This window comes from Anomaloglossus baeobatrachus, chromosome 4, assembly GCF_048569485.1.
Source record: "Anomaloglossus baeobatrachus isolate aAnoBae1 chromosome 4, aAnoBae1.hap1, whole genome shotgun sequence".
In the NCBI taxonomy this organism is placed as follows: Eukaryota; Metazoa; Chordata; class Amphibia; order Anura; family Aromobatidae; genus Anomaloglossus; species Anomaloglossus baeobatrachus.
In genome coordinates, this window is record NC_134356.1 from 372,411,001 (window position 1) to 372,435,619 (window position 24,619).

At 44.2% G+C, this 24,619-nt stretch overlaps 1 protein-coding gene across 4 annotated transcripts in view; it reads left to right on the forward strand.

The window, feature by feature from the left end:
- The first annotated feature begins 487 nt into the window (after window positions 1–487).
- The window catches only part of RELN (reelin), a 906,715-nt gene continuing 882,583 nt past the window's right edge, over window positions 488–24,619 (forward strand). For 3 of the 4 annotated variants that reach the window (XM_075345182.1, XM_075345183.1, XM_075345181.1), the window contains exon 1: window positions 488–955. In XM_075345182.1, the coding sequence (XP_075201297.1) occupies window positions 730–955 (226 nt within the window). In that variant the 5' untranslated portion in view covers window positions 488–729. The remainder of the gene's footprint in view (window positions 956–24,619) is intronic. The other variant, XM_075345180.1, reaches the window with a different exon arrangement.

Below are 24,619 nucleotides of genomic sequence, written 5' to 3' on the forward strand. Positions count from 1 at the left end.
ATCAGTGAAGTAGAGGGGGGCTAGAACCAAACCCCATTCATGCCAGTCTCTTGTCACTGTGCCAGTTCCTATCTCTGGGAGGTGTTGGCAGGAGCCTCTCATTAGGTGACTCCTCTCCCTGAGGTAATTTTGAGGTAAATGATTAGCGCCACATTACAGGACACATACAGACAATTGCTCACTATTAGCTGTTTTTCTCTCTTTTCTCGTCAGACACCAGAACACGCCGCTATGGCCATGTACCTTATCTTCTATAGTAGAGGAAATGGTGTGTCCTACAAAAGAGCCGTGGTGTATTTCCTCCACGGTCGGAGAACACAACACGGAGCGCCGCTCTCACCACAGAGACACAGTTAGCGCCCATTATTTACCAGCTCTTACGAGCACCATTCACCTTTCCAGGCCCCGCCTAGCAGACGGTGATGGACAGCTTCCGATCCAATTAGGGCCCGGGGGCGTGGCATGCCGACCAGATAACATGATGAGTGCGAGGCGAGCAGCTCCTGTGTGGGGACCCTCTTCACGGGCTCGGTCTTCCTGCTGCCACCTGACTCCTGGCTCCGCTGCCCTCTGTACCAGGTGCATAGAGCACGTATCCGGCCGCTTTCTACTTGTCCTGCAGTTTATCTACTTTGTCCATCTAAACTTTTATCGCCATTTGTCTTCCTTCAGCCACTTATGCAGCATATAGAATAAGTAGCAGCGGCAGCAGCTTTGGGGAGCCCAGCAATGGATGAGGGCAGCTTCGGCAGGCTGTGGACTATGCTCCTGCTTGGGATGCTCTATGTGGCCGCTGTACGGGGAGCAGTCGGCTTTTACCCCAGGTTCTCCCCTTTCTTTTTCCTTTGCACCCACCATGGTGAGCTGGAGGGAGACGGAGAGCAAGGAGAGGTGCTGATCTCCCTGCACCTGGCGGGGAACCCCAGCTACTACATACCTGGCCAGGAGTACCACGGTAAGTGGCAGCAGCCTCTGGCTCACAGCACGACCTACAATGTTTCCTGGTGCAAGGGATGGCAGGATGACTAGGGGTGCCAATGGTAATCCAGTACCTGATGCCCATGTATCCACAACCCACTACTACTAATGATACAATCACACATCAGTGTGCATTGTCAGTGTGCATTGTCAGTGTGCATTGTCAGTGTGCATTGTCAGTGTGCATTGTCAGTGTGCATTGTCAGTGTGCATTGTCAGTGTGCATTGTCAGTGTGCATTGTCAGTGTGCATTGTCAGTGTGCATTGTCAGTGTGCATTGTCAGTGTGCATTGTCCGTGTGCTGTCCAATTTGTTTCTCAGGAAACAGACCCATTGATTATATCCTAATATGATCCTCAAAATCGAATCAGAATAGCACCTTCTATGAGTTTCACTAATGTCACTCTCAGATCCATGATTTTAATAGAAGTGTGAAACTCTGTAAATCCATGCTCTATAAGATAATAAATCTGTGCAGCACTTGGACATTTTACACAGATGTGTGAATGTAACATAAATCTGGCCATAAGTATGGCATAGAAGTTGGTTAATAAGTGACCAACCATTGAACAAACACTTGCCTGGTGACCGTTCGTTACGCCTACGCAGTCAAACACATTTTAGCTGCTATTCGCCATTATTGTTGTTTAAAGCGGCCATAGACGTTAACTCACATCGCCTGACAATGTACCGTTATACCAGGACAGTAACAAAGATAATCATTGGGGTGAAAATTTCAAACAGTCGTATTCTTCCTTATGTTGGTGTGTCATCATTTGGTTATATTGATTGCTTCCAGTTATAGTTGAAATTGCCGGTTTTTAATCAACTTTAAAGCATCCATACAACTTCTGTGGGTGCCAACCAAACCTCATGGAGAGAAAAGCTATTCCTCCCTACCCCTACACCCCATACACATGCACGCTTGGCTCAGCAGAGGGTGCATGTGTTCTGTATGGGGAACAGGGTGGCTTATCTTCCCTGAGAACAAAAGGATCAGCCTTTGAAGTTGCACATGTCAGATCTGTCGGAAGGTCCCCATACGTAAAAGACCAGTTGGCTGGTGGGTTTAGCTGACTTTGCTTTAATGTGTATGGTGGGCTCCTTTATTGTGATCGCTGGGTAGGACATGAAGGGGAATTTTGAAGATGATTACACCTGATCAAGATTTTTTTTCTTGAAAGAACGCTCATCATCTTCCTTTTAATAGCATTTAAGAGTGCAGCGTAAATCTAGGGTGTGGTAGGTGATGGGACACTCCGCTTTGTACAGTACTATATCTCTCCATAAAGGGTGTCAAGGGTTTATCATGATACACTTATCTCCTCGTTGTATAGATTGAACATGTACAATCTTGAACAAAAGATTTTTTTTTTTACAGTCCTCCCTTGCCATATAGATATGGTGATGTATGAAACGCCTCACTGACTTGAAGAGTTAACACTTGTATCGCTTTATTGTGACAACCCTTTGTTTCCCAAAATATGTTAGTCAAGGAAAAATAGAGCAATACTTGGTAAATAGGGCACATGTATAGAATATACAATTCTCTGATGTTTTTATACCATTTTGTGTTGTAAGAAGACTGATACATGAGCCCCACTGGGTTTATTAAGTTGCTACCTGCAGTCATTCTTTGAAGTCACTGTTCATTTGCCTTTGCCTGCTGAATTTTCATTCTGCTTTCGTCTATCTAGGTTACTGGATTTATTAATTTCTATACAAGAGCACTGTTTTCTTGCGTTGCACAAGGAATAAAAAAAATCATTCCATACTGACCTGTATTATTATAGTTATTCAAACGTTAGTGGTAACCTGACCATGCACATAAAAGAGTTTTCGACAGGAAACAAGGGTACCGCAACAATCCTCCTAATTGTCCTACAGAAAGATGAACGCTTCTTACATATTCCATAGAAATTTGCAGCGATAATAACCTAACCCTCTAGGTTAGTACAGAAAATGGCTTTGATGATTGCACTCTGGAAAAGTCAATGCAAAATTTGATTATTCCCTTACATGGTTCAATTTTTCTGAAATAAATGCTATCCTGAATTTGAAGAGTTCTGTCACAGCCTTTACAACTGAATTTGGAAACACGCCGATGTGCCAATTATTTCTCTGTAATATAGGTTTATGTGAACGGTCAGATTTACACTTATTTCGATACTTCTTTTGGTTTGCAGCTTGAAAATGAGATATGAACTTAATGGCATTAATCAACATCCAGACTGGATAGAATATAGTAACTTCTGATTGTGACTGTTGGAGTTGACACATAAAGGGTTTAAAGAATTTATTAGGCTTTGTAAACTAGGATCCAAATGTTTTGTGCATGCACTGTGAGGAATATGTTTCTGCTATGCATTTTTGGTACATTTATCAATGAACAATGTTGCAAAATATCTCTAAGTTTATGTTAACAAAAAATATCATGACTAATGTCAAATGCAGACTACTAATATATCTGAGCTTGACTTTACATCGCACCTGCATTTGATGTTTTCACTTTTTAGCGTTCATTTATAACTTGTGCAGTCTATGGATAAAAAGAGTCTTCTACTCAGAAGCCATCAACAAACAGGCTAACTCACCTGCTGTACTTAAAGGGAATATGTCACTCGGTTTTGCTACTCCATCTGAGGCCTCTTTCACACGTCCGTGAAAAACCACGCATGTTTGTCACAGACGTGTCAAAGGTGCGTTTTGCCCTCCGTGAGCCATGTTTATGGCACACGTGTGTTCTCCGTGTGTTATCCGTGATCACACACGGAGAAGGGAACTTTCTACTCACCTGTCCCTGGCTTCGCTGTCCGTGGTGCTGTCTCCCGTCCTGCCGACTCCCCACTGCTGATGCTTCCAGCCGCAGTGAAGTGAATATGCAATGAGCATAATGAGCGGCGGTCGGAAGCAAGTGACAGCAGCGGCAGAGACAGCAGGGCTGGAGAAGGTGAGTAATGTTTTTTTTTTTTTCCCTCGCAGACACATGTGATTTCTCCGGTGCGTGTCACACGGAACACTTCCGTGTGGCCCGTTTGCGTTCCATGTGACACCCGTGCTGCTGCAGAGAAAACGGACATGTCGGCGTGTGGAGCACACGGGCATACGTATGCTCCACACGTACACACGGTCCATGGCAGAAAATGCACGTGAGCGCAGACCCATTTATTTTAATGGGTCTACGTGTGCCAATGTCTCCGGTACGTGAGAAAACTGACCAAACACGTACTGGGAGCACGGACGTGTGAAAGAGACCTGAAGCAGAGACCCTGATTCCAATGATGTATCACTTACTGGGCTACTTCCTGAATTTTGATAAAATCCTTTTTCTCGTCTGGAGATCTACTAATTCTCTGAATGCTGAGTTATGTATAACCCGCCTACATCACTGATTGGCCGCTTTCTGTGTACAGTGTGTATAGGCAGAAAGCTGCCAATCAGTGTTGGAGATGCGGTTATAAAGAGCGCATGAATAGGGAGGACTATATAGCAGGATAATTACAATGGTATTTCTGTAGTAATAATATCCTGCTGATAAACAGTGATTTTTCCAAAACGACAACAAATAGCCAAGTGAATGACCCATCACTGGAATCAGAGTCTGTTATGCTGCTCTCTCTGATTAGCTGTGAAAAACCCGGTGACAGATTTCCTTTAAAAGTATTGCCCTCCTTTGGGAACATTTTTTTTTTTTACATGGAACCATCAGAAAGTTTTACACTCTTAAATCATTTAAATGTCTGTGTATCTCTTTAAAGAATAATTAAGCTGATCTCTTTTTGACTCCAAAGTGATATTCCAACAGAGAGAAAGTGTTTTGAAGTTCCATATTTATCTGTCTGGAAGTGCATTGGGATGAAAAACTGAATTGCAAAAGTGATTTTTTTTTTTAACCCTAAATAAATTCATCTAAGTGAATTTTAAAAAAATGAAAAAATTACAGTAGAATCTTGGTTTAAGAGTAACTTGGTTTGAGAATGCTTTGCAAGACAAGCAAACCTTTGTAAAAATGTGTAACTTGGTTTAAGAGCAATGCTTTGCAATAAGAGCAAATTCCCACCATGTACACTTCTGGTTCTGTCCTTCCACCATGCTCTGACCGCGGTCTGGAGGTAACTTTCTGTACATATGTACTGTATACAGTATACCATTGTACAATACAGTATATACTATATAACATTTCTATAGCATTTCTATCAGTTTGCATTTGTGCATACAGTACTGTACTCTTTTGGCTAACTAGTACAGCACATTGCTTGAACTGTACCCCTCTCAACCCAACAATTCTATTGTAAGCTAAAGTGCAGTTTAATTTGTTTTACATGTTTTTTATTGTACTGCACAGTATTTGGTATTAGTGTACTGTAATAATTTTATATGTATACAGTACATTATGTATTACTCTAATAGGTTTGTATAAATACAGCAAATATTTTTGGGTTGGGGAACGAATTGTCTGCGTTTCAATTATTTCCTATGGAAAAATTTGCTTTGATATAAGAGTAACTTGGTTTAAGAGCACAGTCCCGGAACCAATTATGCTTGTAATCCAAGGTTCCACTGTAATTAAATACATAAATAGAAAAATTGGCCCTGGATGTAAACAACCCCAGATCTGTCATCAGATTGTACTGCCTAGCATAGTGTAGGTGCAAGTCCTCTGTTAATGTGGCTAAAAGGAGTAGTCATAGAATAGACTGCACAAATGTATTATAAACCTGGTATATTTATGAGGAGAGTTGTCAATGACCCTCAAGAGATTGACAGCTGGCTTCTGGTTATCAGTATATAAAGCAGTCGGCAATTGCTGTGAAGAGGTGCTGGGAAACACTTTCCTAAATGCATTAAGGATCCGTTTATCAATGTACTTGTTACTTTTTTGTTGCAGATTTTACTCCAAAATGTCTAACGTGGGACACATTTAATAATGCCAGAATTTAGGGACAATTTCTTCATGTATTCCACTCCAGAAATTAGGACAGTTTGCACTATATATACAGTTAGGTCCAGAAATATTTGGACAGTGACACAATTTTCGCGAGTTGGGCTCTGCATGCCACCACATTGGAATTGAAATGAAATCTCTACAACAGAATTCAAGTGCAGATTGTAACGTTTAATTTGAAGGTTTGAACAAAAATATCTGATAGAAATTGTAGGAATTGTACACATTTCTTTACAAACTCCACATTTTAGGAGGTCAAAAGTAATTGGACAAATAAACCAAACCCAAACAAAATATTTTTATTTTCAATATTTTGTTGCGAATCCTTTGGAGGCAATCACTGCCTTAAGTCTGGAACCCATGGACATCACCAAACGCTGGGTTTCCTCCTTCTTAATGCTTTGCCAGGCCTTTACAGCCGCAGCCTTCAGGTCTTGCTTGTTTGTGGGTCTTTCCGTCTTAAGTCTGGATTTGAGCAAGTGAAATGCATGCTCAATTGGGTTAAGATCTGGTGATTGACTTGGCCATTGCAGAATGTTCCACTTTTTTGCACTCATGAACTCCTGGGTAGCTTTGGCTGTATGCTTGGGGTCATTGTCCATCTGTACTATGAAGCGCCGTCCGATCAACTTTGCAGCATTTGGCTGAATCTGGGCTGAAAGTATATCCCGGTACACTTCAGAATTCATCCGGCTACTCTTGTCTGCTGTTATGTCATCAATAAACACAAGTGACCCAGTGCCATTGAAAGCCATGCATGCCCATGCCATCACGTTGCCTCCACCATGTTTTACAGAGGATGTGGTGTGCCTTGGATCATGTGCCGTTCCCTTTCTTCTCCAAACTTTTTTCTTCCCATCATTCTGGTACAGGTTGATCTTTGTCTCATCTGTCCATAGAATACTTTTCCAGAACTGAGCTGGCTTCATGAGGTGTTTTTCAGCAAATTTAACTCTGGCTCTCTATTTTTGGAATTGATGAATGGTTTGCATCTAGATGTGAACCCTCTGTATTTACTTTCATGGAGTCTTCTCTTTACTGTTGACTTAGAGACAGATACACCTACTTCACTGAGAGTGTTCTGGACTTCAGTTGATGTTGTGAACGGGTTCTTCTTCACCAAAGAAAGTATGCGGCGATCATCCACCACTGTTGTCATCCGTGGACGCCCAGGCCTTTTTGAGTTCCCAAGCTCACCAGTCAATTCCTTTTTTCTCAGAATGTACCCGACTGATTTTGCTACTCCAAGCATGTCTGCTATCTCTCTGATGGATTTTTTCTTTTTTTTCAGCCTCAGGATGTTCTGCTTCACCTCAATTGAGAGTTCTTTAGACCGCATGTTGTCTGGTCACAGCAACAGCTTCCAAATGCAAAACCACACACCTGTAATCAACCCCAGACCTTTTAACTACTTCATTGATTACAGGTTAACGAGGGAGACGCCTTCAGAGTTAATTGCAGCCCTTAGAGTCCCTTGTCCAATTACTTTTGGTCCCTTGAAAAAGAGAAGGCTATGCATTACAGAGCTATGATTCCTAAACCCTTTCTCCGATTTGGATGTGAAAACTCTCATATTGCAGCTGGGAGTGTGCACTTTCAGCCCATATTATATATATAATTGTATTTCTGAACATGTTTTTGTAAACAGCTAAAATAACAAAACTTGTGTCACTGTCCAAATATTTCTGGACCTAACTGTACTTTCTTGATCAGGGTTTAGACATGTTTTTTGGATTTAATTGTTACAAAATATTGCAATATTTTTGCAGTTACACTTTTGTAAGTGGGTGGCAAACAAATTAGACAAACATTTGTAGACATTTTCAAAGATGTGAAAAATATTACAACCCGCGCAACATTTTGATAAATTTGTCAGAAATATTGATAGTGCTATCTCTGGCAAAACGGACTTAAAAAATACCGCACATGATTATCCCCAAAGTGCCTGGTGTGTCTTTGGGCACAATGGGTGCAATTTATCAAGACTGCCATTTCATATGCCAGTCTTAAACAAAAGCCTGCTGGCTTAAGATGGCAAATCGTTATTCTGGCCTTGTTCCAGAAACTGATTTGTGAGGTGGCTAAGGCTGCTTTCACACATCCGGTTTTAGCAGTGCGGCTAAATCCGGCTCTAAAACCTATGCAACGGATGCGGCGAAAAAAAACGCATCCTTTGCATAAGGTTTTACATGCGGCCCATCAGTTTTTTGCCGGTTGCGGCACGCTACTGAGCATGCACTGTGCAAAACACCGCATGCGGCGGCCGGATGTGGTTTTTGCCGCATCGCGCCGCATCCGGCATCCATAGGCATGCATTGGAAAAAGCGCCGCATCGGCTGGATGCGGCACAATGCGTTTTTTTTTGCCGGACAAAAAACGTGCCAAGCAACGTTCCATCCGGCCGCCGCATGGACTAAATATGCCGCATCCGGCAAAAACCTCATCTCCGCCCCTCCGCTGCTATTGGGCGGCGGTTCAGTGACGCTTCAGTGACGTCGCTGTGACGCCGCACGGACCGCCCCCCTTAGAAAGGAGGCGGTTCGCCCGTCACAGCGACGTCGCCGGACAGGTAAGTATGTGTGACGGCTGTTGTGCGACACGGGCAGCGATTTGCCCGTGTCGCGCAACAGATGGGGGCGGGTACCCACACTAGCGATATCGGGACCGATATCGCAGTGTGTAAAGTAGCCTTTAGGAATTGTAAATTCCCATGACTTTTTCTGCAATTTTGTCTAATAGAAGAGTGAACCTGAACCCGTGCTATGCTGTTCTTACCACGTGATGCTAGTCTGATCACAAATCTGCTTTAATGCATAATGGTATTAGCTAAAATGGTTTATGGGTGTAATAGATTTAATAACACATGAAGCCCTCTTTCACTCAGTCATTTTACTCTAATGGTCACAATTCCTAATTTCCCAATCCTAGGTCCTACAAAACTGAACGTAATAGGGCTCTTTGGTGATCGAAGAAATCTGTGATTATACTTTTCAGACAAGGGATCAATTCAGTTTGTTTTAGACAAAAGAATGGCTACATGGTAACCAGAGATGAGCCACCACCCTAGTGTTCGAGTTCGGTTCGTCGAACGGCGGGTATGTTCGTTGAACACCGTTGAACCTCATTGAAAACAATGGCAGCCAACACAAATGCATACAAACATGCACAAACACGAACGCATACACACATTATGCTCACGTTACCTTCCGTTCCATCGCCGGCCTCCTGGGACTTGCAGTTCACTGGTACAAGATGTGTATCGGGTAAACATCGCGACCGATGCCGGAACTTCCGCTGACAGACCACTGACGTCAAAGGCAGGTGCTGCTTGCCTCAGACTGGCCAGCGCGCTGCCTGTGAGTAGCGTCTGACAGAGGAAGTAACTCCCTCATCGCTATGGTTACCCGATACACGTAGTTCGCCGCTACAGGATGTGTATCAGAGAAACCAAGGAAAAAATTGTGAAAACATACCCTGCTGTAACTAAATAAAAGCATAGTGCATATAAACATAGGGTACTTAGTAAACACTGTTTTTGATCAAAAAAAGCATAAAGCTATCCCACCAAACGTCAAGGTGTACCCAGTTGGGATAGTACCTACACTCTCTAATATTAAAACCTTACCATGGGTCTAAAATAGGCCTCAATGTGGCTAAGGGCTGAGAGCGACCGGGTCCCAACAGGACACACACAGTCAGGGGGATTCACAGAATGAAATGTCCAGCTCGCTGTGAAGGGGGCCACTCCCTGTTTGTACTGAATACAAAAAAACTACATAAAAACAAAAAAGTGAGCCGGAGTATGAGATGGTATACATGGAACTTGTGAGACCATGTTCACACTGGCCATGAGACAAAGAGAAACCAAGGAAAACATTGTGAAAACATACCCTGCTGTAACTAAATAAAAGCATAGTGCATATAAACATAGGGTACTTAGTAAACACTGTTTTTGATCAAAAAAAGCATAAAGCTATCCCACCAAACGTCAAGGTGTACCCAGTTGGGATAGTACCTACACTCTCTAATATTAAAACCTTACCATGGGTCTAAAATAGGCCTCAATGTGGCTAAGGGCTGAGAGCGACCGGGTCCCAACAGGACACACACAGTCAGGGGGATTCACAGAATGAAATGTCCAGCTCGCTGTGAAGGGGGCCACTCCCTGTTTGTACTGAATACAAAAAAACTACATAAAAACAAAAAAGTGAGCCGGAGTATGAGATGGTATACATGGAACTTGTGAGACCATGTTCACACTGGCCATGAGACAAAGAGAAACCAAGGAAAAAATTGTGAAAACATACCCTGCTGTAACTAAATAAAAGCATAGTGCATATAAACATAGGGTACTTAGTAAACACTGTTTTTGATCAAAAAAAGCATAAAGCTATCCCACCAAACGTCAAGGTGTACCCAGTTGGGATAGTACCTACACTCTCTAATATTAAAACCTTACCATGGGTCTAAAATAGGCCTCAATGTGGCTAAGGGCTGAGAGCGACCGGGTCCCAACAGGACACACACAGTCAGGGGGATTCACAGAATGAAATGTCCAGCTCGCTGTGAAGGGGGCCACTCCCTGTTTGTACTGAATACAAAAAAACTACATAAAAACAAAAAAGTGAGCCGGAGTATGAGATGGTATACATGGAACTTGTGAGACCATGTTCACACTGGCCATGAGACAAAGAGAAACCAAGGAAAAAATTGTGAAAACATACCCTGCTGTAACTAAATAAAAGCATAGTGCATATAAACATAGGGTACTTAGTAAACACTGTTTTTGATCAAAAAAAGCATAAAGCTATCCCACCAAACGTCAAGGTGTACCCAGTTGGGATAGTACCTACACTCTCTAATATTAAAACCTTACCATGGGTCTAAAATAGGCCTCAATGTGGCTAAGGGCTGAGAGCGACCGGGTCCCAACAGGACACACACAGTCAGGGGGATTCACAGAATGAAATGTCCAGCTCGCTGTGAAGGGGGCCACTCCCTGTTTGTACTGAATACAAAAAAACTACATAAAAACAAAAAAGTGAGCCGGAGTATGAGATGGTATACATGGAACTTGTGAGACCATGTTCACACTGGCCATGAGACAAAGAGAAACCAAGGAAAAAATTGTGAAAACATACCCTGCTGTAACTAAATAAAAGCATAGTGCATATAAACATAGGGTACTTAGTAAACACTGTTTTTGATCAAAAAAAGCATAAAGCTATCCCACCAAACGTCAAGGTGTACCCAGTTGGGATAGTACCTACACTCTCTAATATTAAAACCTTACCATGGGTCTAAAATAGGCCTCAATGTGGCTAAGGGCTGAGAGCGACCGGGTCCCAACAGGACACACACAGTCAGGGGGATTCACAGAATGAAATGTCCAGCTCGCTGTGAAGGGGGCCACTCCCTGTTTGTACTGAATACAAAAAAACTACATAAAAACAAAAAAGTGAGCCGGAGTATGAGATGGTATACATGGAACTTGTGAGACCATGTTCACACTGGCCATGAGACAAAGAGAAACCAAGGAAAAAATTGTGAAAACATACCCTGCTGTAACTAAATAAAAGCATAGTGCATATAAACATAGGGTACTTAGTAAACACTGTTTTTGATCAAAAAAAAAAAAAAAAAAAGGATGTGTATCAGGTAACCATAGCGACCGATGCCGGAACCTCCGCTGACAGAGCGCTGACGTCTAAAGCGGGCTTTACACGCTTTACAAACGATATGTCGTCGGGGTCACGTCCTAAGTGACACACATCCGGCCTCGTTTGACATATCGTAGCGTGTAACACAATTGAGCGACTGTGATCGAGCAAAAATACTCACCTTATCGTTGCTCGTTGACACGTCGCTCATTTTCAAAAACTCGAACGTCCTTCTGTGCTCCGGTTGTTCATCCTTCCCAAGGCAGCACACATCGCTCCTTGTGACACCCCGGGAACAATGAACTGCAGCTTACCTGCGGCCGCCGGCAATGCGGAAGGAAGGAGGTGGGCGGGATGTTTACATCGTTGCTGTGACGCCGAACGTCCCTCCCCCATCAGGGAGAGGATGTTCACCGCCCACAGCGAGGTCATTCGGGAGGTAAGTACGTGTGACAGGGGTTACCGAGTTTGCGCGACATGGGCAACAAATTACCCGTATCGCACAAACGGTGGGGGTGGGTGCAATCGCACTTGCGAACGCACGATAAATTGATACGTGTAAAGCAGCCTAAAGGCAAGTGCCGCTTGCCTCTAATTGGCCAGCGCGCTGCCTTTGAGTAGCGTCAGACAGAGGGAGGAAGTTCCTCCCTCGTCGCTATGGCTACCCTCTACATGTAGTTAGCCGCTACAGGATGTGTATCGGGTAACCATAGCGACCGATGCAGGAACTTCCTCCCTCTGTCAGACGCTAGTCAAAGGCAGCGCACTGGCCAATCAGAGGCAAGCGGCTCCTGTTTTTGACGTCAGCGCTCTGGAAGCGAAAGTTCTGGCATCAGTCGCTATGGTTACCCGATACACATCTTGTACCGGCGAACTGCAAGTCCCAGGAGGCCGGCGATGGAACGGAAGGTAAGGTGAGCATAATATGTGTGTGCGTGTATGTTTGTCTGTTTGTGTGTGTTTGTTTATGTATGGAATGGCACAATAGGGGACCAGGATGGGACATTTAACATGTTGTGGAAGGAATTGTTTGCATTGCAATGATTTCCTATGAAATCTTGCTTTGCTAAACGAGTAACTTGGTTAACAAGCACACTCCCAGAATGGATTGTTCTCGTTAACCAAGGTTCCACTGTATTAACATTGAATGACAGTATTACTGTGAAAAGGCAGTTACGCTTTTGGTGATCGAACCGTTATTGAACATAACCTCGAACTGTCGAACGACTCGAACATCGCCAAAAATATGGTCGAACTTGAGATTGGCAAACAGTTCGATTCGAACACCGCTCATCTCTAATGGTAACAGGCACAGATTCTTCCCATTCACTATAAAGCCTTCAGTTATTGTCAATGGCCTCAGCCCAACCGGCAAAAATATTTGTTGAAGATGATATAATTGAAGAAAAATAGATATGTTGACAGGAATGACTAGTATCCTTTATCTAGCAGTATGGTGGTAGGGAAGTATGGTGATAGCTAAGTGACCTGGCTGAGATTTTTTTTTGTGTACTTTTTTTTTTTTCTGCACCTAGGCTAGAATAAGATTAGCATATAGCATCCGATACAAGAGAATCGGATGCTATATGCTAATGACACTTGGCTCAAACTCTGCTGCGAATGTGAGACGAGTGACATTCTACTGTGCTCCAAATCTGTCATGAGTGTGCATCTTTCTGATGTCACCTCTGGTGGACCTGGGGTCACGAGGTCTCAGCGTTTAATCAGTCGTTGGCTTGTGTAGACCTCACTTGACTGTTATCTTGCTGATATAATTTTCCTTCTATACTGAAGGGGTTAAGGACATTTTTCCTGCTGGCTGATAATTCTTAGTCTACATGTCAACTGTAGCTTGTAATTATCTCTCCTTCCCCCTATAACTACCCATCCCTGACTTCACTCCATGCTGTATATAGAATCTTTCCATTCTGACCACGGTGAATGAGCTTGTTTCTGTTAGGCCTGAAACACACATCCGTGAAAAAACACATCTGTTACATCCGTTTTTCGGGTCCGTGTCCCATTTTTGTGTCCTTTTTTATGGTCCGTGTGGCATCTGTGTGAACTACATATGCTAGCCGTGTGTGCGTGTGGAATGTCCGTGTGTACGTGTGAAACTTAACTGACGTGTGTGTGTTGTCCGTGTGAAATGTCCCTGTGTGATGTAAAATGTAGTTGCTACATGTCGGCTGACAGCAGACAGCGACGGGCGCTGAGAATGAACTCGGGTGAACTTCACCCGACTTCATTGTCATCCCGCGGCTCTGTCTGAGTCGCGTCCTGATCAGCGGTCACCCGTGAAGGACTCACCGGTGACCGCTAATCCCCTGAGTGACTGAAGTGAGCAGCGCGATTAGCGCTGCCGTCACTCAGGTTACCCGCGGCCAGCTGAATCCTCCCCCCATGACCGCAACTCACCTGTGACTTCATCGCTGTCACTTGGGCGACTTGCTGTCACAGGTGGAGGATCCAGCGGTGGCCGCGAGTAAACTGAGTGACAGCTCAGCTGATCGCGCGGCTCACCTCAGTTGCTGCGTGGAGCTGTCAGGAGCGGCAGTGTTCTTCTGCAGCTCTTGTCACCTTCATGTAGCAGAGCTGGAAGCGACGCGGGACCTCCGTGGATTACGCCGGACTTGGATGGGTATTTGGGGCATAATAAATTGGTGAATGCGGGGTTTTTGTAGTGTTTATTATTTCAAATAAAGGATTTTTTTACTGTGTTTATTTACTGTAACTTACAGATTAATCATTGGGGGTGTCTCATAGACGCCTGCAATGATTAATCTAGGACTTATTGGCAGCTATGGGCTGCCAATAACTCCTTATTAACCCGATTGCCAACGCACCAGGGCAAATCGGGAAGAGCCAGGTAGAGTCCCAGAACTGTCGCATCTATTGTATGCGGCAATTTCAGGCGGCTGCTGGCTAATATTGTTAGGCTGGGGGGCTCCCCATAACGTGGAGCTCCCCATCCTGAGATTACCAGCCTTCAGCCGTGTGACTTTACCCTGGCTGGTATCAAAATGGGGGGGACCGCACGTCGTTTTTTTTTTAATTATTTCTTTATTTTTTTTTACTGCACAGTATAGACCCGCCCACCGGCAGCTGTGATTGGTTGCAGTGAGACAGCTGTCACTCAGCGTGGGGGCGTGTCTCACTGCAACCAATCATAGGCGCCGGTGGGTGGGGAAAGCAGGGAATACGAGATTGAATAATGAGCGGCCGGCTTTTTCAAAATAGTAAAAGCCGCCGGAGTTCATTGAACAGCCGTGCAGCGCCGCGCCGGTGATCGGGGAACCGTGAGTATGAGAGAGGAGGGAGACTGAATGACAGACTGTGAGAGAGGGACAGACAAGACAGAGAGACCGACCGACGGTCTGATGGAGATTGACCGACATAGACAGAAAAAGAAAGAATGACCGACATTGCTACAAAGAAAGCAGAAAATGTACACGGAGCATACAGAGATGCATCCATGTCACGTTATTGTGCGCACATACCCATTGACTTTCATGGGGTCCATGTGTGCATGTTCCGAGCTGAAAATGGACATGCTTTCGTGCAAAACGGAAACTCATACGGATCACTGACACGGACACACGGACCTTATGGAATCACGCACGTGTGACCTCAATGATAGATTAACATTGGTGCATGTTTGTCTGTGTCTCCGGTACATACGGAAACTGGACAAACACGCACGTGTTTGACGGATGTGTGTTTCAGGCCTTAAGCAAAGGTGTTCATGCCTTTAGCAGTAGTGCAGCTTACAACTGGAGAAGATCTTGGAGCCTTGTCATACTTGTTGCCTTGCTTGAATTACCTGTATGTTTCCTAGCTCTCTTACCCTTTTACTCCTTTGGGTGCAGAGGGGGGACATTTAGGTGTGCGTATCCAGAAGCTTAGAAAGGTACGAGATCTCCACCTTCAAGGGTAATCCTGAGGACAAGGATTAGCCTAGAGAACCCTAGCTTGAGGGACAACTCAGGTGCATACGGTCTGTGCTACCTAACCATCACTGTGATATTACATCTGGCACAAATTGTTTTGCAGAATTTTTTCATTTATCCGGTCACCGCTCTTGCAGATCACTTGCAAGATCTGTTTTTAGATCTGACAGATCTTTGGTATGATTTTTTTACATCAGCAACAGCAGCCTTCAGTTCTGGCAGCCAGCTATGCAGAACCTGAATCTAAGGTGGCCTGGACACGTTTTCTGTGGCACGTGATAAATTTATGTTTTTACATGATGCTTCCATGCTCCACTTTAAGCTTCGTCCTCACTAGAGTTGAGTGATGTTCGACTCGAACGGTTCGCCAATTTCATGTTCGAGTGATTTTGAGCGGTGTTCGAGTTGTTCAACGAACTCGAGCGATTTGCTTAAAGTTCGGCAGTTCGAGTTACGTTCGAGAATGGTTCGATCACTAGTAGTGTGGCTTTTCACAGTAAGTATGTGCGCATGTTGTGTATCTGCATGCGTCCTGCGTCCCCAGCACAATCCCTCTCTTTCCTACTCACCGATCACGGGCGCGGCGCTGCACGGTTGTGTCAAAGCTATGGCGGCTTTTCCTCTTTTGAAAATGGCTGCTGCTTCATTATTCAATCAGGTATTCCGTGCCTTCCCTGCCCACCGGCGCCCATGATTGGTTGCAGTCAGACACACCCCCACAATGAGTGACAGCTGTCTCACTGCAACCAATCACAGCCGCTGGTGGGCGGGTCTATATTGTGCAGTAAAATAAATAAATAAATAAAAAAAACTGCGGTCCCCCCAATTTTGATACCAGCCAGGATAAAGCCGCACGGCTGGAGGCTGGTATTGTCAGGATGGAGAGCACCACGTTATCGTGAGCCCACCAGCCTAACAATATCACCCAACAGCCGGCCGGAATAGCCGCATCCATTAGATGCGGCAGTCCCGGGACTCTACCCAGGTCATCCTGAATTGCCCTGGTGCGGTGGCAATCGGGGTAATGGGGTTAATCGTGACAGGCGTCTCCCCGAGATACCTTCCATGATTAACCTGTAAGTGAAAGTAAATAAACACACACAGCGAAAAATCCTTTATTTGGAATAAAAGACGAAAAAAACACCCTCTTTCACCATTTTATTAAAATCTCCAAACAACAATCCAAGTCCGAAGTAATCCACACGACGCTTTCAGCTCTGCTACATGAGGATGACAGGGAGCCCCATAGAACACGAGCGCTCTGTGTCCTCTCCACGCAGCACCTGAAGTGAGCCGCGCTGTCACCGGAGCCTTCACTCTGCAATGCAGAGGTCAAGATAACCAAATCTTCCTATGTTTCTCATTAGAGGCAGTGGCTCAATGGTTAGAGCTACTGCCTAGGAAGCATTAGTTCAAGTCCCTGCCGCCCTGGTAAAGAATTTAATTTATTTTAAATTATAATTATTATTTATTTAAAATTATAATTTAATTTAATTATGCACTGAGGGGAGGAGCCGGACATCAGCTGTGAGCCGCGGGACACACCTCTAAAATCAGAGCAGTCCACAGAATGAGGCTTCATTGCTCTTTTCTCTCTCTTCTCTTTTCTCTCTCTTTTCTCTCTTTTCTCTCTCTTTTCTCTGGCGATGATCAGCTGATGCGGTCACCTGACGGAATCAGCTGACACTATAAGTCGAGCGGTGATGCCGGCTTTTTACCGCCCGGCCGGCTAAACTATCAGCTGCTGCTGTCGGACAGGAGTCTGCACAGAAGTGTGTAGTTTGTTTTGTGTTTTTTGCACTGATGCATCAGCTGATTGTCTAAAAGCCGTTTATACAATCATCTGCTGTGTCATGTGATTCAGGCACTTGAACCTGACACATCATCTGATCGCTTTGCCTTCCAGCAAAGCGATCAGATGATATTGGATCCGGATTGGACGGTGCGGGACCCTTGACCCAGTATTACTGCGGAGGGGGATTCTTTATTTCAATAAAGATGGAGTCACTAATTGTGTTTTATTTCTAATAAAAATATTTTTCTATGTTGTGGTTTTTTTTTTTATGTGTACTACAAATTCATGGTGGCCATATCTAATATTGACGTGACACCATGAATTTCGGGCTTAGGGCCAGTTGATAATATACAGCTAGCCCTAACCCCATTATTACCCAGCGAGCCACCCATCACCAGAGCAGCTGGAAGAGTTGGATACAGCGCCAGAAAATGGCGCTTCTATGAAAGCGCCATTTTCTGGGGCGGCTGCGGACTGCAATTTGCAGAAGGGGTGCCCAGAAAGCTTGGGCACCCTGCGCTGCGGATTCCAATCCCCAGCTGTCTAGTTGTACCTGGCTGGACACAAAAATTGGGCGAAGCCCACGTCATTTTTTTTAAATTATTTCATGAAATAATTAAAAAAAGAAAAAGGCTTCCCTATATTTTTGGTTCCCAGACGAGTAAAAAGAGGCAGCTCGGGGTTGGGGGCAGCCCGTAGCTGCCTGCTGTACCTGGCTAGCATACAGAAACATGGCGAAGCCCACGTAATTTTTTTGGGGGGGGGGCAAAAAACTCCTGCATACAGTCCTGGATGGAGTATGCTGAGCCTTGTAATTCTGCATCTGCTTTCTGCTGTCTGTCTGTATGGAGGAGAGCAGACAGCAGCTGCAGAACTACAAGGCTCAGCATGCTAAATTCACTAGTGTATGCAGGAGAGCAGACAGCAGCTGCAGAACTTCAAGGCTCAGCATGCTCCATCCAGTACTGTATGCAGGTGTTTTTTGCTCCCCCAAACAAATGACGTGGGCTTCGCCATATTTTTGTATTCTAGCCAGGTACAGCAGGCAGGTACGGCTGCCCCCAACCCCCAGCTGCCTATTTGTACCCGGCTGGGAGCTAAAAAATATAGGGAAGCCCCTTTTTTAATTATTTCATGAATTTCATGAAATAATTACAAAAAAATAGACATGGCCTTCGCCCCAGTTTTGTTTCCAGCCAGGTACAACTAGGCAGCTGTCGATTGGAATCTGCAAGACAGGTTGGCCCGAGCTTTTTGGGCCCCTCTGCTGCAGTCCGCAGCCACCCTAGAAAATGGCGCTTTCATAGAAGCGCCAACATCTGGCGCTGTATCCAACTCTTCCAGCAGCCCTGAAGCCGGGTGGCCTACTGGTTAATAATGGGTTAATACTAGCTTTGTTTTACTAGCTAGTATTAAGCCAGAGATTCTTAATGTCAGGAAAGTTTGACCCAGCCATTAAGAATCTCCAATAAAGGGTTAAAAAAAAAAGAAACCACACAGAGAAAAAATACTTTAATACAAATAAATACAAAGACACAGTTAGACTCCATGTATATTACTCCCTCTCAGCCCTCCACGATCCTGGTCTTCTGTCTTCTTTCTCTTTCAACCCATGCAGCTCTGTTACTTCAGATAGCACTGCATGGGAGGAAGACGCTGCTGCTCCCGTGCAGTCTAATCACTCGGTGAGTGAGCAGAGGCTGCGGGTTGTAGGCGGCCACTCTTGCTAAAGTAATCTGATAGGCGGGTTACTATAGCAACGGTGCTCCGATCACGTGATTTCCGATGCTGCAATTGTGGCAGCCAGTCCTTGCATGTGGGCTGACTCTGTAAAGAGCGCCCACATGCAGGAACGGGGAAGCCGACCATGTGCCAGAGCATCTTGCCGGTACACGGAGATGCACAAAGGAGCACCGTGTACCGGAGAGATGCACTGACAGGACCTAGCATGACGTCCAGCCATGTGACCAGTCTGTAGCCAATGAGATAATATACACGTGACTAGTCACATGCTATTTTGACGTCATGGAAGGTCCTATCATCAGTGCTGGTTACCGGGAGGACGCAGCGATTATCGGAAGGAAAGCGGCGGGAGACAGAGTGCAGGACGCGTCGTGGGGACCTGTAAGTGTAATGGCAATGTTTATTAACTGTATGTGTACATGTATAATGTGTTTTTATGTGTTTGTGTTTGCCTGCCATTGTTTTCAATAGGGTTCGAATGGGTTCGACGAACGGAGCCTCCGTTCGACGAACCGAACTCGAACTCTAGGGGGGTGGCTCATCTCTAGTCCTCACTCTTCCGGTAGTGAGGAACAGCGGGTTAAGATTGTTATCTCCCTCCTGCAAGGTGATCCTTAATCCTGGGCTTTTTTCACTTCCATCTGAATCCTAGTCACTTTGGACGGTCAATGTGGTTTATGTGGCTTTAGACCATGTTTATGATAACCCTGACTGCATCTCCCTTGCTGATCCTAAGCTCTGTAAGGTCCAGCAAGGGGATCAGCTGGCGGAGGAGTTTTGTTCGGAGTTCCATAGATGGGTTACTGACACTAGGTGGAATAACCCTGCCCTTAGAAGCCGTTTTTGTCAGGGCATATCAGAAAGGCTGAAACATGCACTGGTACTATATGAAACTCCTGAGTCATTAGAGGTCACTATGGCCCTAGCAATAAGGATTGATAGACATCTCAGAGGTAGAGCTTTGGTCACTGTTCCTCCTGTTGTTCTTCCAAGGGCTCAAGCTACTCCTGTTTACACTGATGAACCCATGCGGTCAGGGGGGCCTCTTCTCAGTCTGGGTCTCTTGAGGTCTGTCCTTCTGTACCTGAACAAAAGAGACCATTGTAAAACCTTTCGGGTTGAAGATGGAGTGAAGCTCAACTCCCAAACCTACTGCCAGTTTCTGGAAGACAACTTCTTCAAGCAGTGGTACAGGAAGAAGTCTGTATCGTTCAAGAAAAACATGATTTTCATGCAGGACAATGCTCCATCACATGCATCCAACTACTCCACAGCATGGCTGGCCAGTAAAGGTCTAAAAGAACAAAAAATAATGACATGGCTCACTTGTTCACCTGATCTGAACCCCATAGAGAACCTGTGGTCCCTCATAAAATGTGAGATCTACAAGGAGGGAAAATAGCCAAATCTAAAAAAAAAAAACACTCCAACTTCTAAAAATATTAATATTTATGAGTCTTTTGGGTTGATTGAGAACATAATTGTTGATCACTAATATAAAAAATCCTCTAAAACAGGGTTCCCCAACTCCAGTCCTCAAGGGCCACCAACAGTGCATGTTTTCCGGATTTCCTTAGCATTGCACTGCTGTTGGAACCAGCACCTGGGCAGGTAATTACATTAACACCTGTGCAATACTTATGAAATCCCAAAAACCTGCACTGTTGGTGGGCCTTGAGGACTGGATTTGGGGACCTCTGCTCTAAAATACAACTTGCCTAATAATTCTGCACAGAGTGTATACGAGTACAAAATACATTTGTGAAAAACCAATACCGATTTAATCAGTGTTTAATCAATGTGCCATCCGTGTTTTTCCTGTATGGAAAAGATAGATTGAAATTACATAGGTTTTCCTATACTTTGAAATGTTAACCATGTACAGCACATGTATGGCACATGGACTGCACATAGATGCCATCCATGTGCAAGACATGTTTTTAACTGAGCCACAGACTTGTTTTGACCCTTGTGATCAGTGCTGCAGGAAAAAAATGGACAGGTCTCTGGTTCACACAGACACATGCTCAAAACACAGATATGTGAAAACATGAATGTGAAGATCACCATCATTTCTAATGGGTACGTGTGGTACTTATGAAAGAAAATGGATGTCACAAGTACTGGAAACACATACATGTGAAGGGTGTCATGGATGTTGTTAGGTGGCCAAGCACTTTAAGGCAAGGATGAGAGAAGAACATTTGAAAATAAAGGGGTTCAGTTATGGCTTGCACTTAAAGGGCATGGTAGATTGGATCCCACTAGTGACCTACAGACTAGGATAGACTTGCATACAAGAATAATGGACACCTTAAGGCTATGTGCGCACGTTGCGTACAGTCACTGCAGAAATTTCTGCAGCGATCTGAAGAGCACATGTGCTCTTTAAATCGCTGCAGAAATGTCTGTAGTGAAAAGAAAAAAAAAAGCCGATTCCATGCGCTCTGCCTGCAGCTCCTGCCATAGACAGAGCAGGAGCTGCCGGCAAAGCGCATGGAAGAAGTGACATGTCACTTCTTAGAACGCAGCGCTTCGGCAGTAGCCGAAGCGCTGCGCTCTAAAACGCCACGTGCGCACGGCCCCTGCACAATCTCCATAGACTGTGCAGGGGACGCAGGACACATGCAGTTACACTGCGCTACAAAGCGCAGCGTAACTGCATGTATTTACGCAACGTGTGCACATAGCCTTAGATGTTTTTTTAAGTTTGTTGATGTAGTAATAATAATTATAATGATTATTTTATTTATTTAGCACCAAAATATGCTACAACACTTTACAATTGCTTTTGATTACTTTTATTACAATAGAATAGAATCCGGTAAAAGCTGATATAACATATGGCTCCTAACTCCCAGGTCACACCAAATCCTCATACAGTATGCAATTAGAAGGGTGTTTCATGGGACCTAAATTAATTTAGTCTTAATTTCTTTTGGGACAAGACATTGAGGAGCAAGTTTGACTACTGCTTTGAGGCTCAATTACTTCTATATTCGCCCGTATTTTGTATATATATATATTTTTTTTAACATAGCTTCCTATAGTTACGGTATGTAAAATATTATCAAAAAGCATACTACAACATGATAAGCTGACACACTTTGATATCAATCTGCTTTATAGTAGTCTATGAATGCTACCTAAAATTTGTCAGTATCACTTCTTTTATTCTCAAATATAAACAGACAATATTATGGAGAAATATTGTGTGAATGAATCTTTATATAGATTTGGAGCCATCAAATTCCCACTGTTGATTACAACTCATTCCAATGGATAATTACTATGAATATAATCCAATTTAATAGAATATAAACTACACCACTCACTAAATGTCCATTCAATTTCCTTTATTCATTCATAGCAGCTACATGGTAAAGTGTCCCAAAGTGATACTATTAGGATACTGTTCTTATATTCTGTTAAATTGGATTATTGTAATTATTCTTAATAGTATCACTGAGCGCCACTGAGTTCCTAGCCCAACCACAAGTAAGGATCCCTAGTTGTACATTAATGGGGTGTTTCCCTAAGGCTGGGGTCACACGAGCATATAAGAAATTTGTCCTTTTCTCATGTAGAAAAGTAGGCCGATTTTTTTTTTTCTTACTTTTAGTGATTGGCGAACCCCCCGATCGGGAGCCTCACCTGAACATTTTGTAAAGTTTGTGTTTGGGGAAGGAGAACGCGAACTTGCGTCCGAACACCGAACTTGGACTTTACATTTATGTGATAAGGCGGGGGGGGCTATAAAATAAAGAATATAGTTAATAATAAACATTGTCATTATATTTACAGGTCCCGCAACGCATCCTGCTGTCTCCCGGCCGCTTCTGCTTCCGGGTCCGATCATTGCTGTGTCCCCAGGTAAACACCACTGACTACAGGACCTTCCATGACGTCATAGCCATGTGATCAGTCTGGTGTGAATGTTGTATTACCTCATGGGTTAAAGACTGGTCACAGGGCTATGACGTCATGGAAGGTCCTGTAGTTAGTGGTGGTTACCCAGGGACACAGCTGACCGGCCTCAGCTATACACACTGGTGAAGTCTCTAACAGCTCTCAACTGAGTCTGTCAGCAGACCTGTGTTTGTTTTCTCACACAGATGTAGTAGAGCTGAAGATGCTCGCCCGCCTTTGGACTACTCGGTGTTTTTTTGGGGAGTAATAAAGATGGAGTCCGAAATGTCTTCTGTTTTATTTCTAATAAAATATTATTTTTCTCTGTCTGTTTAAACAGTAAAATAAAACAATCACAGACGCTGTCACAGAGTGGGCGTCTGTGATTGGATGTTGGAGTTACCTGAAACCAGCCCATACATTCTAGTATCTAGAATGTATGGACAGATTCAAAATTACTCCAAAAGCCAATCAGTCACCCATTCTACGTGACAGCGTCTGTGATTGGCAGTTGGGTCTCTCACACATATAGTAGTATAAAAATAAATAATTAAAAAAAATGATGTAGCGCTCTGCAGTATTTTTGATTCTCAGCACAGATAAAGTGGATGGCTACGGACTGACACCCCCATCTGCCTGGCTTTACCTTGGCTGGCAATCAAAATACAAGAATCCCATTCATTTTTTTTTAATTATTAAAAAAAAATTATAAAAAAAAAAGTGGGCTCTCGCTGTATTTTGATCGCCAGCCAGGTAAAACCAGGCAGCTGGGGGCTGGGATTCTTAGCATGGTAAGGCACAAGCGTTCAGGGCCCCCCACACTAGAAACTGAAGCCCACAGCCGCCCCTGGAAATGGCGTTTTGTTTCTTAGCGCTATTTCCAGATCTTCCATTGGCCCTGATGGCGGTGGTACACTGGGTACTAAAGGGGTTAATAACAAGCTTTGTATTCTCAGCTGGTACTAAGCCCGAAATTCATGGTGTCACACCAAATTAGACATGGCCCCTATGGATTTCTAGTAAACAGTAAAAAAACCCACAACACAAAAAAAAAATAAATTGTTAGAAATAAAAAAAAAAAAATTAGCGACTCCATCTTTATTTAAAAAAAAAAATCCTTAGTCTGACGTAGCCCATAGGGAGAGTTTCTCAGCTCTGCTTCATCGCTCTGTACAAACTAGTGTCTATACAGAGGGAGAAGCAGGGAGAGCAATATCAGGTCTGCTTCATCGCTCTGTAGAGACATATACAGAGCAAGAAGCATGTAGAGTAATGTCAGCTCTACTTTACTCTCTACAGACAAGTGTCTCTACAGAGCAAGAAGCAGGTAGAGCAATGTCGGCTCTGCTTCATCGCTCTGTACAGACATATATAGAGAGCGAGAAGCAGGCTAACACTGAGGGTATGATTCCACTTGCGTATGACATGTGCGAGTCTCGCATTGCATCACCCCGAACTGCGCACACTTTCCTGACAGAAGCGCCTCAGCTGCATGGAAATACATGCAGCCGACCTGCTACTATCAGAGTGTGCACTGTGCCGGGTGATACCGATGCAAGACTCGCACAGTGACAGTCAAAGTTCAATCGAGTCCATGAGCCATGGACTTGGGTGAACCCTGACATCATCGCGAACACGG